The sequence below is a fragment of the Rhinatrema bivittatum genome, chromosome 2 (assembly GCF_901001135.1).
Source record: "Rhinatrema bivittatum chromosome 2, aRhiBiv1.1, whole genome shotgun sequence".
NCBI classification, from domain to species: domain Eukaryota; kingdom Metazoa; phylum Chordata; class Amphibia; order Gymnophiona; family Rhinatrematidae; genus Rhinatrema; species Rhinatrema bivittatum.
Window position 1 is genome coordinate 679,535,325 of NC_042616.1, and position 16,029 is coordinate 679,551,353.

The following is a 16,029-nucleotide window of genomic DNA, read 5'->3' on the forward strand; positions in this document are numbered from 1 at the left end:
CCCAGGGCTCTTGGGGTCGATTACTTCGGTACTCCTGATCCCGCTAGCGACATCAGATCCCTTGCCTCCCTCATGGGCGTGAGGCCCTCTGGTGCATCTCTCAGTGCCTTCGAGACACAAGCCACCAACACCGATGGGCCTTTGGCCCCCCACATCCCCAGAGGATTGCATCGAGGGTGAGGTCTCCTATGACTCTTGGGAGGGTGAGGCATCCATATCCTGCTCGGAAGAATCGGAGGATCTGCTTTCTAAACCTTCTCCCCTGGAGGAACAACTCTGGTTTCCCCCCAAGGACCTCTCCTTTGCAGGGTTTGTCAAGACCATGGCCGAGTCTGGGCCCTTTCTATTACTGACAGCAGGACTCCAGGCACAGAATGCTTGAGATCCTACAGTTCATGGATGCCCCGAAAGAGGTGGTGGCAGTACCATAATATTTTCAAGGAACTGGTAACTTGCCTGTGGGAGCATCCCATCTCGGTGCTGCCGGCTAATAGAAAGACAGATGCAGTGTACTTAGTCCAGCCATCAACTGGATTCGATCGCCTTCAACTCCCTCACCAATCGGTGGTGATAGCCTTGAAAAAGGCTAAGGGTTTGTTCCCATGCCTCGGCTCTGCCAGGACACGAACATAAAGCCCTTGTTGCATTGGGATGCCGAGTGTTTCATGGCGCCATGCTCATTGCCCGTATAGCTTGCTACTAGCTTTACATGCGTAATATTCCCAGAATCTGTGGAAGCAGGCCCTGGAGTTCAATGAGCGTCTGCTTCAACAATTCCAAGGCCTGGAGTGTGATAAATATGAAGTCCGCTCAGCTTATGATGTCTTCAAGACAGCTATGAGATCCGCTGTACTGGGCATTGGTGCACAGTTTGGCTTCGAGCCTCCAACTTGCCTTGTACTGGTGAGAACCTGTTTGGGGACAGGATTAAGGAGGCTGTAGCTCAACTGAAGGATTACCAAGAAACCCTTCAGCAATTGTCGGCTAACACTTCTGACATACAGCCTACCAGTAAGCCCTCACAACAATTTCAGAGACATTCTTTCTATCCACCTTGTAAGTATTACCCACCTGCACCAAGGGCCAGGGCTTAGAGGCCTATCCTCAAGGCCAGATATAGGCAGTCTAGGGCACCCACGGCGAAGGAGTATGAGCTATCCTTCCCTGCAGGACCCTGGCTTTTCGCAGAATGATGGATCTCGATCACATCAGATCTCTGGGTCCTATCCATCGTTCACCAGGGTTACCAGCTGCATTTCCAGCGACTTCCACCCTGCTCTCCCCTGTCTCCCAAGTGGAGAGCGGCAGGGGACGTTCGGATACTTTGGGTAGAGCTCTTAGCCCTTGTTTCTGCTCAAGTGGTCAAACCTGTTCCGAACAGCCAACAGTGCAAAGGTTCTACTCCAGGTATTTCCTAATTCCCAAGAAAACTGGTGGCCTCAGGTCCATACTGGACCTGAGAGCTTTAAACTGCTTCTTGGTAAAGGAAAAGTTCAAGATGTTCTCGCTGGGTACCCTGATCCACCTTCTCAGGGTGGAGGACTGGCTCTGCTCCCTCGATCTACAAGACACATACACTCATATCCCCATTTTTCAGGCAGATCTGCAGTATCTAAGATTTGTGGTCGGGCGCCACTATCAGTATCAAGTTCTGCCCTTTGGCCTGGTATCTGTGCCCCGAGTTTTCACCAAATGTTTGGCAGTTGTCTGTGCTCATCTTTGGCAGGGAATTCACATTTCATTACCTCAAAGGCAACTCCAGTCAAGGAGCTCAGAGTGCCATTCGTGTCACGATTGAAACTTTGGAGACCCTGGGATTCTTGATCAATTATCCCAAGTCCCACCTTCAGCTGGCCATGCAGCTGGACTTCATTGGGGCATGCCTGGACACCGTCCAAGAGAAGACCTACCTACCTCAGGATAGGGCAGAGATCTTAGCAGCTCTTGCCCACATGTCTCCAGCTGCCTAATGTCTACAATGGCCTCTCTTCCCCCCTCTTTTTTCCCACGGTAGCGCTGCACAGTGCAATCACCTGGGGTTTTGACCAATAGGGTACTCTAACCTCTTTCTCACATTGGCTGGCTCCTGAGGCTCCTTCTCTGCACGTGGTGGAGAGAGACTGGAGAATAATTTGTCAGAGCAGTGCTCAAGCATGGCATAGTGGTTGAGGAGAAGTTCTGATGTAGGCTGTAATGCATACACTCAGCTCGAGTCTTTACCCCTCCCCATCCCTAGCTCCTACAGTTTCATGTACTGCTGGTAGGCCTCTTAAAAGTTGGGGAAAACTGGAGCAGCAGCACAAGAAAGTCTGAGTCAGGGCAGTGCTTTTGACAGTAGGCAGCTCTGCACTCTCCATTCTCTGGTAGCTGCCTGAACCTCACCAGCCAGAGGAAGCTGCCCCAGTGCAGCCTGTTCCTCATCCTCCTTGCCTCCTGCATGTGAGCCTGCAAAAGGTAATAGAACAAAACTAACTGCCCCTCCCTTCCCAGACAAATGTCTCCCCAGCTCAGGCAGCTTTCACTGCTTTACCTTTTCTTCATGGAGCTTTTGGCTGCAGCCTCGGATTGTAAACCGTTGTGATGGTTAATTTACTGAATGACTGCATAGAAAAGATTTTAAATAAATAAATAAATCCTTTATCTGGCTCTTTCCTATTCTACTATGCACAGAGGGCCTGTTTGTGTGTCCCAGAGAGGAGTTGTGGAGGCCATGAGTTGTATGGGGATGGGGAACAGACTGCCGGAGAGTGAGGCTGCAATGCTCACCTGACCTGGGTGGATTGGGGGGGGGGGGGGGGGGGGGGACTGCCTGCCATCTTTTGTCTTTCATTCATGTCTTCCTCCCCTCCTCAAGCAGTCTCCAGAGCCTGAGCTCAGCTAGACTGGTGGGCCTGACATGCCACCACAGAGCGCATCCCATGGTGGCTGAAGATTAGATCCAGAAGAGAAGGGGAGGCTCTGAAAGAGAGTGCCTGCTTGTGTGTTTGAGAGAGTGCCTGTGTGTGTGTATGAAAGACAGAACACCTGCATGGTTTGAGAGATCCTGAGTGTGTGCATGAGAGAGCCTGCATGTGTGTGTGTGTGAGAGAGAGAAAATAGTTTCTGTGGTCCCTTCTGCCACCAACCAATCTGAGTGACTGGAAATCAAAAGATCCCTATTATGGAGAGCTGGAGACTTTTTAATCCTATTTTAAATTTGTGAGTGTTATTTCATGGCCCTTTCCCTCTTCAGCTACCTGATGCTATCCGGCAGCTACCTTCACTATCTTCCACCACTTACAGCTGCCAGCCTTCTGCTGCGAACAGGACTGCTGGCTGTCACCTGGGGTGGACTGTGCCCCCCCCCCCTTAGTACGCCACTGTTTATACTGCTTTTTAAAAATAGGGAAAAGTTAATAGGACATTTTAGGAATGTTTTCTGATAGAAGGTAGCTTGTTTTTTAGCTCTATTTCCTAAAAGTGTGTAAAGTTTTTAAAGGATCATAATGTCTCCCATAGATATAAAAGGAAATTGCATGTGTTCAGCAGTGCTGTGTGTCTGAGTTAGTCCTACTTCAGGCAAAAGTAATATATGTTTGGGAGTTTGTAGGGTATATCTGTGGGTAGAGTGGAGGGCATTTGATGTAGCATATGTAGTAGCTCGTGAATTCGGAAAATCTATTTTTTTTATTTTTTTTTTTGCCAAATCTTGCAAAAATATTCATTTAATCCAGTTAATATTTGGCTCTTTGCTAATATTTACCTTTCAGAAACTAAATTTATTTTAGATGAACCAGATTTGCATTTTTCTTGCTGAAGCCAGCGTTACCAGTTTTGGAAGGAAAATTAAGTGTAAGGATGATAAAAATGCCAAAATATGTAATCAGACTTGTAAAGAAACCAAATAATTCTTGGAATCCAGGAAGTCTCCCAAATTTTATTATAAGGGCTAGACATACTACTAATTACAGCAGTAATCAGATTATAGCATATGATTATACAAAAGTTTAGAACGTTTGCTTTCACTAGGCATTCTTAGATATAGAATATGTAAACAGAAACCAAATCTCTGCTGTTTACTATTATCTGGATTGGATTATTGTACTTTGCTTTATATCTGTGTTCCATCTGATGTTTTACCACCTCTTCAAGTTGTTCAAAATGCAACTGTGTATTTTTTAATTGGTGTTAGTCTGCATGACTATATTACATTATGTTGGCTGCACTGAAGGCCAGTCAATTGGAGAATTAAATATAAATGTAGCTATGTCTATCTGTAAGTTACTCATACTCGGTGGCAATATTTCTCCCTGGGTGAGGTCAGTGTTTCATATATACAATCTTCTATGTGTTAAGATTGTCACAGGCAGGTTTATTAGACATTATGGGGGTAAAAATGGACCAGAATGGCAGCCTAACCCTACAAACTGGATGTAAATTCTTGCTGGAGAAATTATGTTTTTAACTGCTTTCTAACAGGTCGATACAGTAAGGTCGAGGTAGAAACAGTGAGGTAGTGTCAGGCGCACCCTTCCTCCCCACACGCACAGTTCTCTTCACTAACTCCCCGATTCTCTCTTCTAATTGCATGCAAATGCATGCCGCGGCTTTAAAGCGGTAGGGAAGGGTTATGCCCGCGTAACCCATTTTACTGTATAGGCGCTTAATACAGCGCCTATACAGTAACCTGGGTGCGCTGGTACCTGTCATTTCAAATGACATTTGAAATGACAGGCACCAGGAAGTGTAAAAATCAAAATTTTTAAATACCTGTCGGAGGGCCGCGTGGGTCCAGGCGGCCGGCGGGATCCGGGGGGCCGGTGGTCGCGTGTTAAATCTAGGCTGCGGGCGGGTGGGCGCCTGTTCCAGGCGGCAGCGGCGGCGGGGGGACACGCGTTAGTTCGAGACGGGCGGCGGGTGGTCGCGTGTTAAATCTAGGCCGGGTCCGCACAGGCGCGCATTCATTCACTGCCGGTGGGGCTGCCGGCAGCCCCCACCGGCATTGAATGAATGCGCGCCTGTGCGACCCCTGCGATTCGGCGCTCAAGGCGTGACGTCACGGCATGTGACTGCCTTGAGCGCCGAATCGCAGGGGTCGCACAGGCGCGCATTCATTCATCCAGGCGGAGGAGCCGGTGGCGAAAGCAGCCGGCTCCTCCGCCTGGATGAATGAATTCATTCACTGCCGGTGGGGGCTGCCTCTCTGGCAGCCCCCACCGGCAGTGAATGAATGAATGTGCGCCTGTGCGACCCCTGCGATTCGGCGCTCAAGGCAGTCACATGCCGTGACGTCACGCCTTGAGCGCCGAATCGCAGGGGTCGCACAGGCGCGCATTCATTCACTGCCGGTGGGGGCTGCCGGCAGCCCCCACCGGCAGTGAATGAATGCGCGCCTGTGCGGACCCGGCCTAGATTTAACACGCGAACGCCCGCCGGCCGTCTCGAACTAACGCGTGTCCCCCCGCCGCCGCTGCCGCCTGGAACAGGCGCCCACCCCGCCCGCGGCCTAGATTTAACACGCGACCACCCGGCTCCCGCCGCCGCCGGCCGCCTGGACCCACGCGGCCCTCCGACAGGTATTTAAAAATTTTTATTTTTTTTCTGACAGGTTTTATGTGTCCCACATCATTACATTTTCTCGATCATCTCTGTATCGCTTTTTTTTTAAATTGTTTTATTGTTTTTGAGTATCTTAAGCGGTGTCGATGGATTTGTTACTAGACTCACAGTCCTAACTCCTACTAGGGGGAGGCGGTAAACTAACATGTTACGGCCGCGGCAAAACAGTGCGTTACTAATGAGAGAACCTGAGTGCCCGTTACGGTATCGGAGGGGAATAGCTAATTCCTTCATTATACAGCTAATTCGTTCATTTACATGCCGGGTGCGGGAAGGGTTACGCGTCTGTTTTAAGAAGCGCTACGGACGCGCAAAACTGGAGACTGTATCGCTGGTTTGCCTTACGCGTCCAAATTGTGCGCAGCGAGCTCGTTACAGACGAGAAATCTTCAACTGAACTTTACTGTATCGAGCTGTAAATGATTTAACACAGGTGATTACAGGAAGCTGCTTAGGTCAAGTGTTCTAAAGACTTGGTCCCACTACTTGAGAATGCCCTTTCCTTTGTTTCAGCCAGATGGGCTTGCCCTTTATTCGGGCAGCCCATCTGGCTGAAACAAAGGAAAGGGCATTCTCAGTAGTGGGACCAAGTCTTTAGAACACTTGACCTAAGCAGCTTCCTGTAATCACCTGTGTTTAAATCATTAGAAAGCAGTTAAAAACATAATTTCTCCAGCAAGAATTTACATCCAGTTTGTAGTGTTAGGCTGCCATTCTGGTGACATTCAGAATTAAATGCTAGTATTTTTCCTCCTCCTGGCACCTTTGTCAATATATGAGCAGAAGGATACTAGTTTTTTTTTCTTTTACTTTGTGTAATTGGGCATTCTCACAAGACAAGCAGGATGGTAGTCCTCACATATGGGTGACATCACAGGATGGAGCCCAGTCACAGAACACTTTTGTCAAAGTTTCTAGAACTTTGACGGCCCCTACTGGGCATGCCCAGCATGGCACTAACCCTGCAGCCAGCAGGGGTCCCTCTTCAGTCTTCTTTTTCCGTGCAGGCAGTAGCCACGCGGTTAAGGAACTCTGCAAGGATTCCTGACAGGAATTTTCCTCACGGAATTATTAAAAGTTAAATTGCCCCACAGGGGTCCCTCTGTTAACTTTTTCAGTCCGCGGTATTCTGGTAAGTTTTAACCCTTTTTCTGTCGATTACCGTCTAGTTTGGCCCTCGCAGCCTACTGGCCGTCGACCGTACCGCGGCTCGATTTTTTTTTCTATGGCCATTGGTGTCGAGGTTCCATCAGTGCCCGGACTGTACTCGTACCATGTCCATTACAGACCCCCATAAAGTCTGTGTAATGTGTCTTGGATGAGAGCACAATGTCTTGACCTGCACCAAATGTGCCCTAATGACACCAAAAGGTCGCAAAGCCAGAATGGAGAAGATGGGACTTCTCTTCGTGCCCAAACCCCGACTCCGTCCATTGCATCGATGTCATCTGAACCGGACCGTCAACGTCGCGCCAGTATCGACCACTGACCGGTAACCGCCCGGCATCGACAACTTCTCGGCCTTTGACACCCTCTTCTCTACCTCAGGACTGAGGGGATCAGAAGCAGAAACATTGCCATCGGCACCGAAAATCTAGGACCATTGAGGGAGCGAAACCATAGACCTCGCCATCGTCCGAGCCTCCATCGAAGAAACCCCGTCCAGAAAAGGCACCGACCTTTTTGGCGACCAGGTCACCGAGGCAATCCTCGCCCGACAGGGCATCGGGAGCCGAGACTCCACCTTTAACGGTGGTCCCTCTGGCTATGCCTCTGCCTTCTTCTTCTCTTCCGGAGCTGGGGCTGCTTGCTCCAGATCTCTGAGAAGAACTGGACCGGATGGTTCAGGAGGCCATCGACAAGGCAATGCACAGACTCCAGGTTCCCGCAGCACCGACATCTGTACCGATAGTGGAACAGACTACTGACCCGATTCCAGCAGTCTTGGCACCGCTGCTATCGAGGATGGAAGCGCTTATAGCCGCTTTTCCACCGATGGCTCCGGTGCACTCCCCGCTTACTTTATCATTGGGAGGAGAAACACCATTCCACATCCCTCTGGGAGTTCTGCCTCGGCCATCGAAATCGGAACACATACCTCCATCGGTGCCATCGAGCCATCCATCGATGCCCTCGATGCCTGCGCCAGGGCCTTCATTGCTCTCATCGGTGCCTCCAGTTATTCCACCGATGCCTTTGGAGCTTAGACCGGGACCTGCAGGTATCCAACTACCCCGTCCCTCTACAGTTCCTAGAGGGACAGGTGCTGATCCTTATGATACCTGGACTGATGATTCCTCACACAGACACCGATGATTTGCCATCACCCTCCTTCACCCACTGAGAGTAGAAAGCGTTCTCCTTCAGAGGACCTTTCTTTCATAAATTTTGTGAAGGAAATGTCTGAATTGGTCCCCTTCCAATTACTGACGGAACAGGACAACAGACATCAAATGATGGAGTTGCTTCAATTCCTGGATGCGCCCAAGGAAATCACCTCCATCTCTATCCACCAAGTTCTTCTAGATCTCCTCAAGAAGAACTGGGAACATCCTGGCTCCGTTGCACCAGTCCACAGAAAAACTGACTCTACCTATTTGGTGCAGTCAGCTCCAAAGCCTCAGTTGGATCACCAATCTGTGATGATTGAATCTGCGCAAAAGAGAGCAGAAAGGTCAAAACCTCACACTTCCTTCCCCCTGGCAAGGAACAGAAGTTTTTAGATACCATTGGTCACCGAGTCTTTCAAGGATCAATGTTGATCCTCCGAATTGCCGCTTACCAACTCTATATGACCAAATATAATAGGGTCATTTTTAAGCAGATACCGGAGTTGACAACCTCCATGCCTCAGTCACTTCCAGAACAACTCCACACCCTAATTAACAAGGGTTTGGAGGCAGACAAACATGAAATCAGATCATGTTATGACATCTTTGACACTGCAACCAGAGTATCAGCAGCTGCTATTTCAGCGAGACAATGGGCTTGGCTCAAGTCTTCAAACCTTCGACCAGAAGTCCAAGATAGGTTGTCTGACCTTCCCTGCATAGGAGACAATCTCTTTGGTGAGCAGATTCAAAAGACAGTGGCTGAATTAAAGGACCATCATGAGACTCTGACAGCTCTCTGATACCTTCGGATTATCCTTCCAAACAGCCTTTCCGAAAGGACTCTAAAAAGTCTTTCTACAGACCAAAGAAGTCCTACCCGCCAGCAGCCAGATGGCTTTCTGCAAGACCATTCCTCAAATCATAGTCTCGTCAGACCCGAAAACAAAAGCCAGAGACAGCCCCCCAGCCGGGCCCTGCTTCTGGGTTTTGTCTCTCGTGTAGAGAGCAGCAGCCAGATTCCATTACCACACATACCAGTGGGAGGGCGGTTATGCCATTTCAACAACATATGGCAATCAATCTCCTCAGGCCACTGGGTCCTAGCAATAATTGCTCAAGGCTATCATCTCAATTTTCTCTCCATCCCACCGGATTCCCCGCCTCTAATGGCGTGGAAAACATCCGACCATTCATTGCTCCTGGAGCAGGAGTTATCCCTCCTACTCCAGTCCAGAGCAATAGAACCAGTACCATTCCCTCAGCAAGGTCTCGGGTTCTATTCCCGGAACTTTCTAATACCCAAAAGATTGGGAGGCGTTCGTCCAATTCTGGATCTACGAGCCCTCAACAAGTACCTAGAAAAGTTCAAGATGGTAACCTTGGGCTCGCTTCTTCCTCTTCTACAAAGTGGAGACTGTTCTGCTCTTTCGAACCTCCAGGAGCATACACTCATATTGCGATAAACTCAATCTCATTGCAAATACCTGAGGTTTCTCATAGGCCCCAAGCACTATCAATATTGTGTGCTCCCATTCGGCCTAGCGTCTGCACCACAAGTCTTTACAAATGCCTCGTCATGGTTGCCGCCTTCCTCAGGACCCAAGGTGTTCACATCTACCCCTATCTGGGACGATTGGTTAATCAAGGGCTTCCGACTCAGCAAGCCGCTTTGTCCATCCCTACATCTCACCTTAAACACTTGTAATTTCACTCGGATTTCTCGTCAAACTACGACAAATTCTGCTTAGTCCCATCTCAAACCTTATCGTTCATTGGGGCAGACTTGGACACATTACAAGCAAAGGCTTTCCCTGCCTCGACAACGAGCCCTCACTCTGTCTCTGGCGCATCAGCTGCAGTCTCAATGCTTGACGACTGCTTATCGTTTTCTCATCCTCCTAGGACATGTGGCATCCTCAGTTCAGGTCACCCCAGTGGCTCGCCTGGCCATGAGAGTCATGCAGTGGACCCTAAGGGGCGGATTTTAAGAGCCCTGCTCGCGTAAATCCGCCCGGATTTACGCGAGCAGGGCCCTGCGCGCCGGTAAGCCTATTTACATAGGCCTACCGGCGCGCGCAGACCCCGGGACTCGCATACGTCCCGGGGTTTTCGGAGGGGGGCGTGTCGGGGGGCGGGCCCGGTCGTCGCGGCGTTTCGGGGGCGTGTCGGCAGCGTTTTGGGGGCGGGTACGGGGGCGTGGCTACGGCCCGGGGCGGTCCGGGGGCGTGGCCGCGCCCTCCGTACCCGCCCCAGGTCGCGGCCCGGCGCGCAGCAGGCCCGCTGGCGCGCGGGGATTTACGTCTCCCTCCGGGAGGCGTAAATCCCCCGACAAAGGTAAGGGGGGGGTGTAGACAGGGCCGGGGGGGTGGGTTTAGGTAGGGGAAGGGAGGGTAAGGTGAGGGGAGGGCAAAGGAAAGTTCCCTCCGAGGCCGCTCCGATTTCGGAGCGGCCTTGGAGGGAACGGGGGGAGGCAGCGCGGCTCGGCGCGCGCAGGCTATACAAAATCGATAGCCTTGCGCGCGCCGATCCAGGATTTTAGTGGATACGCGCGGCTCCGCGCGTATCTACTAAAATCCAGCGTACTTTTGCTTGAGTCTGATGCGCAAGCAAAAGTAGGCTGATCGCGCTTCTTTTAAAATCTACCCCAAAGGTTGCAATGGACTCAATCCCTTCAGCCCCTGTCGACCATTGTCCACGTCACCGACTCACTCAGTCTGTCTCTCACCTGGTGGATGAATCAAATCAATCTTCTACAGGGCTCGCCCTTTCAGGCGCCAAACCCTCAAATAACTCTAACCACCGATGCTTCCAACTTTGGGTGGGGAGCCCATGTGGCCGATCTCCAGACACAAGGTTCTTTGTCTCCAGAGGAAGCCAAACACCAGATAAATTTCCTGGAACTACAAGCAATTCGATACGCTCTCAGAGTATTTCAGATCGCCTGTCCAATCAAGTCATCCTGATCCAGACGGACAACCAGGTGGCCATGTGATACATCAACAAACAGGGAGGCACAGGATCCTACCTTCTGTGTCAGGAAGCTGCACAGATTTGGGCGGAGGCTCTCTCCCACTCGATGTACCTCAGGGCCACCTACTTGCCGGGAGTGGACAACGTGTTGGCAGACAAGTTGAGTCGCACCTTCCAACTGCACGAGTGGTCTCTAAACCCCTCAGTAGCGAACTCCATCATCCAACAATGGGGTTATCCTCAAATAGACCTCTTTGCGTCACCCCAGAATCGCAAAGTAGGCAATTTCTGCTCTCTCACTCGCAGCCAACATTATCCACCAAGAGACGCGTTCTCCCTATCATGGGTAACCGGTCTCCTATATGCATTCCCTCCACTTCCACTTCTCTCGAAGACTCTCGTGAAGTTACGTTAGGACAAGGGAACCATGATCCTGATAGCACCCCACTGGCCCCGCCAGGTATGGTTTCCAATACTTCAGGATCTCTCCATTCGCAGGCACATTCCTTTGGGAACAGACCCGCTTCTAATCACTCAAAACGATGGGTGCCTTCGCCACCCCATTCTGCAATCCCTGTCCCTGACTGCATGGATGTTGAAAGGTTAATCCTTCAGCCGCTTAACCTTACTGATCCAGTCTCCCGTGTCTTGATTGCTTCACAGAAGCCTTCCACGAGAAAATCGTATCCTTACACATGGAACAGGTTCACGTCATGGTGCTCTTCTCAGGCCCTTGATCCCTTTACCTGTCCAATCCCGCAGTTTCTAGACTACCTCTGGCACTTGTCAGAGTCAGGTCTTAAAACTTCCTCCATCAGAATGCATGTCATTGCGGTAGCCGCCTTCCAGAAAGGTATCGGGGGTGTCCCTATCTTAGTACAACCCTTTGAAACACACTTCTTGAAGGGCTTGCTTCACCTCAAGCCTCCACTGCGTCCTCCGGCCCCTTCTTGGGTCCCCAACCTGGTTTTGGGTCGGCTCATGAAACCACCATTTGAGCCTCTCCAATCCTGTGAGCTTCGCTATCTCAATGGAAAGTGATTTTCCTTTTGGCAATCACTTCAGCTCGCAGAGTTAGTGAACTACAGGCCCTAGTTACCTATCCGCCTTACACTAAACCTCTGCAGGACCGGGCGGTACTTCGCACCCACCCTATGTTCTTGCCTAAGGTAGTATCAGAGTTTCATCTCAATCAATCCATCATACTACCTACCTTTTTCCCAGGCCCCATTCCAATCCAGGAGAGCAGGCTCTGCATACTCTTCACTGCAAACGGGCTCTAGCGTTCTACCTAGACCTTACAGCTGCCCACAGTAAGAGCACTCAATTATTTATCTCTTTCCATCCTAACAAATTGGGGCAGCCAGTAGGGTAAGGAGATTCTTTCCTCCTGGCTAGCGGATTGCATATCCTTTTGCTATCAGCAAGCGGGCATTCCGCTTCAAGACCGTGTTAAAGCACACTCTGTGAGGGCCATGGCGACTTCAGTAGCACACCTATGATCGGTGCCGCTTCCTGACATTTGCAAGGGCTGCCACTTGGAGTTCTCTCCATACTTTTAGAGCCCACTATTGCCTAGACAAAGCCGGGAAGACAAGATTCCATCTTCGGCCAGTCTGTCTTGCGTAACTTATTTACGACTTGATGTACCAAAACCCTTCCGCCTGCCCGGTGGGGTTCAGGATGCCCTCCCCCAAATTCTACCCCAATTGTTGTGCCTGTTGCACGTCTTGGGGTACATTTGGTGCATGTCCGGACATCCTCAGCTCGGTTACTCACCCATATGTGAGGACTACCATCCTGCTTGTCCTGTGAGAAAGCAAATGTTGCTTACTTGTAACAGGTGTTCACAGGACAGCAGGATGTTAGTCCTCATGAAACCCGCCCGCCACCCCGCAGTGTTGGGTTCGTTTTCTTATTTTATTTTTCGGCACTGCCTGTAGCTTTGTAACCAGACTGAAGAGGAACCCCTGCTGGCTGCAGGGTTAGTGCCATGCTGGGCATGCCCAGTAGGGGCCAGTCAAAGTTCTAGAAACTTTGACAAAAGTGTTCCGTGATTGAGCTCCATCCTGTGATGTCACCCATATGTGAGGACTAACATCCTGCTGTCCTGTGAGAACACCTGTTACAGGTAAGCAACATTTACTATACAGCAGCATGGATGGGCAGCAGTCATGTTTTTTGTTTTTACATTGTTTTAACTTTTTATGCATGGAATGTTGTACCATGCAAGCAATACACTAGGATTTACTGGCAGTTGATTAAACTGCTTCTTGGAGATCAGATGGGTGGGGAAGTGAGATGATCAGTCTGTACCATACTTCATGATGTTGATGATGACTCTGCTGAAGTTTATCAAGTTTCATGTCTTATGCAATTTTGGTAGTGTCTCTCAGTTAATGAAGGATGCCATTCTGTCTATCATGGGTCACATGCGTGCCCTCTGGATAGAGTCACTGCAACTTTCCATCCAGGATGTGTTTTGGGTTCAGGAAGGGATACATCTTACATTGTTTTGAGAAGTCAGGAATGTGATCTTGTAGTTTTGGTATATATGTTGATCTTGACAGTTTTTACAGTTAAGATCAATGTTGTAGTATTTCATCTTGGTTCAAGGAAGTTAACGTGTTATCTTTAGCCTATAGAATTGAACTTGGAACCTTATCCCTTGTACTACATGCAAAACATAATTGTTACAGAACCAAGCTAACCGTAACACTAGGAATTTTAGCAGCAATGGAGTTAAGGGCAAAAACTAAACATTCAAGAAAGCATGGAATAAACAGAGGATCCTTAGCTGTGAAGTAAAATCCAGAAATCAATTGAGGTCTAGGGCATTGCAACAGGAAGTAAACAAAGCAGATTAATAATGAGTTTTTACAATCCTACTCTGTCTTCTCATTCTATGTTCACTCTTTCTATATAGAAAAATAAGACTGAAACCATATTTTACCAAAGTTTGACTTACTAAACCGGGGCTGATGATGTTCGAGTCAGGTGCCTAATATGCACATATTTTCAAATCCTGTACTTTCAAGTAGCCCTAAACTTTCTTTTTTTTTTTTCTTGTAGAAAGTGAAGGAGATGTGCAAACCAAATCCAACAGAGAAAATTACCGATACCCAGAAAGAACCAGCAAAGCAAGAATGCTAACAACACACTTTAACTAGCATAAACAGCTGCTTATGATTTCAGGCTGCACAAGACAATGGTGAAATTTATTTTACATAATCAGTAAGAATCATAAAAAGGAAATGGCAGTTTTAACTGGACCAGTCTACTAAAGTACTAAAACTAGAGGCATGGATTATGACAAGAGACAGCTTTTTTGTTTCCATGGTCAATGAGAGACTATCACTATTCTTGGGATTTTTTTATCAATTGGATTTAGCAGCTGACCTCTTTACTAGATATAGAACAAACTACTAAATGATTATTCTTGTAGCACCAACTGTCTAAACGTCTGAGGTTTTAAAGTGTTTCTTTTGTAATGAGTCATATGTAGAGCTTAATGTTTTCTGACCAGTATTCATCCATTAAATGAATTATTGAAGAAAGAACAAATGTTTTATAAAATGATGCCTCTGTTTTACATGCTCCTTTGTATTATATTGTAAAGGTCAGAGGCTGTACCCTTCTCAGATGTTAATGAAAAAATTTTCTGTTACTATCACTAGATTGAAAGGGCTTTTTTTTTTCTTTTTTTTTTTTTTTTTGCATAATGAGATGGGGTACACGATATAAAAATGTTAATTGCTAAATTGATCCTACCTGAATCTAATGGTTCATTTAATCTATAGATAGGCATTCCCTCAAAAAGATCAATTAATTCATTGTACATTGTATCATAGTCAGCTTACACTTCCAACGCCATACAATTTGAATCAAATTTAAAATAGTTGGTTTTCCTCTATTGCAAATCTTTGCCATGTTTTATTGATCACTTTTTTAGAGCGTTTTTAAACTATCGAGTGAGTCTGTTTTGTAGCTTAAATTATAAACTTGTAGCCACCACACTAAAACAAAACATTAATAAAACTAAGTTGATGCTCTTTTCTTGGTGTCAGTAGGTCGCTAGTTGTCCAAAGAGGAAAACAGTAATTAATGTGACAGTCCTTTGGGCATCAAGGAAAGATGTATCAAAATTTTGCTCACATACTAACTTTGCTTCAGATTTATCAATACAAATGTCTCATTTTCAGAGGGAAAAAGGGGATCAAACGAGCAGTTAATGCAGTAAAGAAACTTCAAGTTTATTTGCCCCTCAGATTTTAAATGAGCCTTGTGGTTTAACTTGTTACCCCAAAGAGGGTGTCACTTTATGATATTATTCTTGTTTCAGATGTTATTATGCACTTTTAATGTTTGCAACTTTTACTAATTGCTGGCATGATTTGTTTTCTGGAATATTAGCTTGTTATTAATTAAAACAAAGCTTATTCTTTAACACTGTTATAATATGTTTTTTCTGACAGTAAATACTTTTTTTTGTTACACTGGATTTTTGTGAAATATGTAAATCTTATGCTCAGTATTAACTCATTTATTACTCTTAATAGCAAACCAGCATTATACCTATGATTTATGAGCTTAATGTCATGTAACTAACTCATCTTGATAAATACTGTATTTCAAAAAGATTGTCAGAAGAATGTTTTGGATTTTGACAACATAAAATATGCCTATAAACGATCATACTGTAAGGATATGTCCTCTTATTATCAGGATACAGCATCTTTAGAACATATAACGTTAAAAGTTCATTGAGGGGGTATGGTGTTTGTGTGTGCTAAATACATGAACTATTTTAGAGTTAATATATCTCTATTTGTTAACTTCTCTGTATAATGAGTTCCTTGGATAAAATACTTTTAGAATCTACTATAGTCCAAACCAAAAGTAATAGCAAACAATGCACACATTCATAAAAAAAAATTCAATAAAATAATGATGCTTTTCTTATAGAATAATACACATTTTTCCTCTATAAATAAAATATACTGTATATTTATAATTACTGGTTATTAATTATCCTGTTTTTGTATTTCACACAAAAATGGTCACATGACAGAAAATATTGACTTAATTTCCAATTCTTTGTACTTTTATAGTGCCATGTCCAAGAATA

The 16,029-nt window shown here is 47.1% G+C and overlaps 1 protein-coding gene across 4 annotated transcripts in view; it reads left to right on the plus strand.

Annotated features, from left to right (window-relative positions):
* Window positions 1-15,604, plus strand: part of PKIA (cAMP-dependent protein kinase inhibitor alpha) — a 104,053-nt gene extending 88,449 nt beyond the window's left edge. For all 4 annotated transcript variants that reach the window (XM_029591509.1, XM_029591507.1, XM_029591508.1 and 1 more), the window contains exon 3: window positions 13,974-15,604. In XM_029591509.1, the coding sequence (XP_029447369.1) occupies window positions 13,974-14,071 (98 nt within the window). In that variant the 3' untranslated portion in view covers window positions 14,072-15,604. The remainder of the gene's footprint in view (window positions 1-13,973) is intronic.
* Window positions 15,605-16,029: the final 425 nt, after the last annotated feature.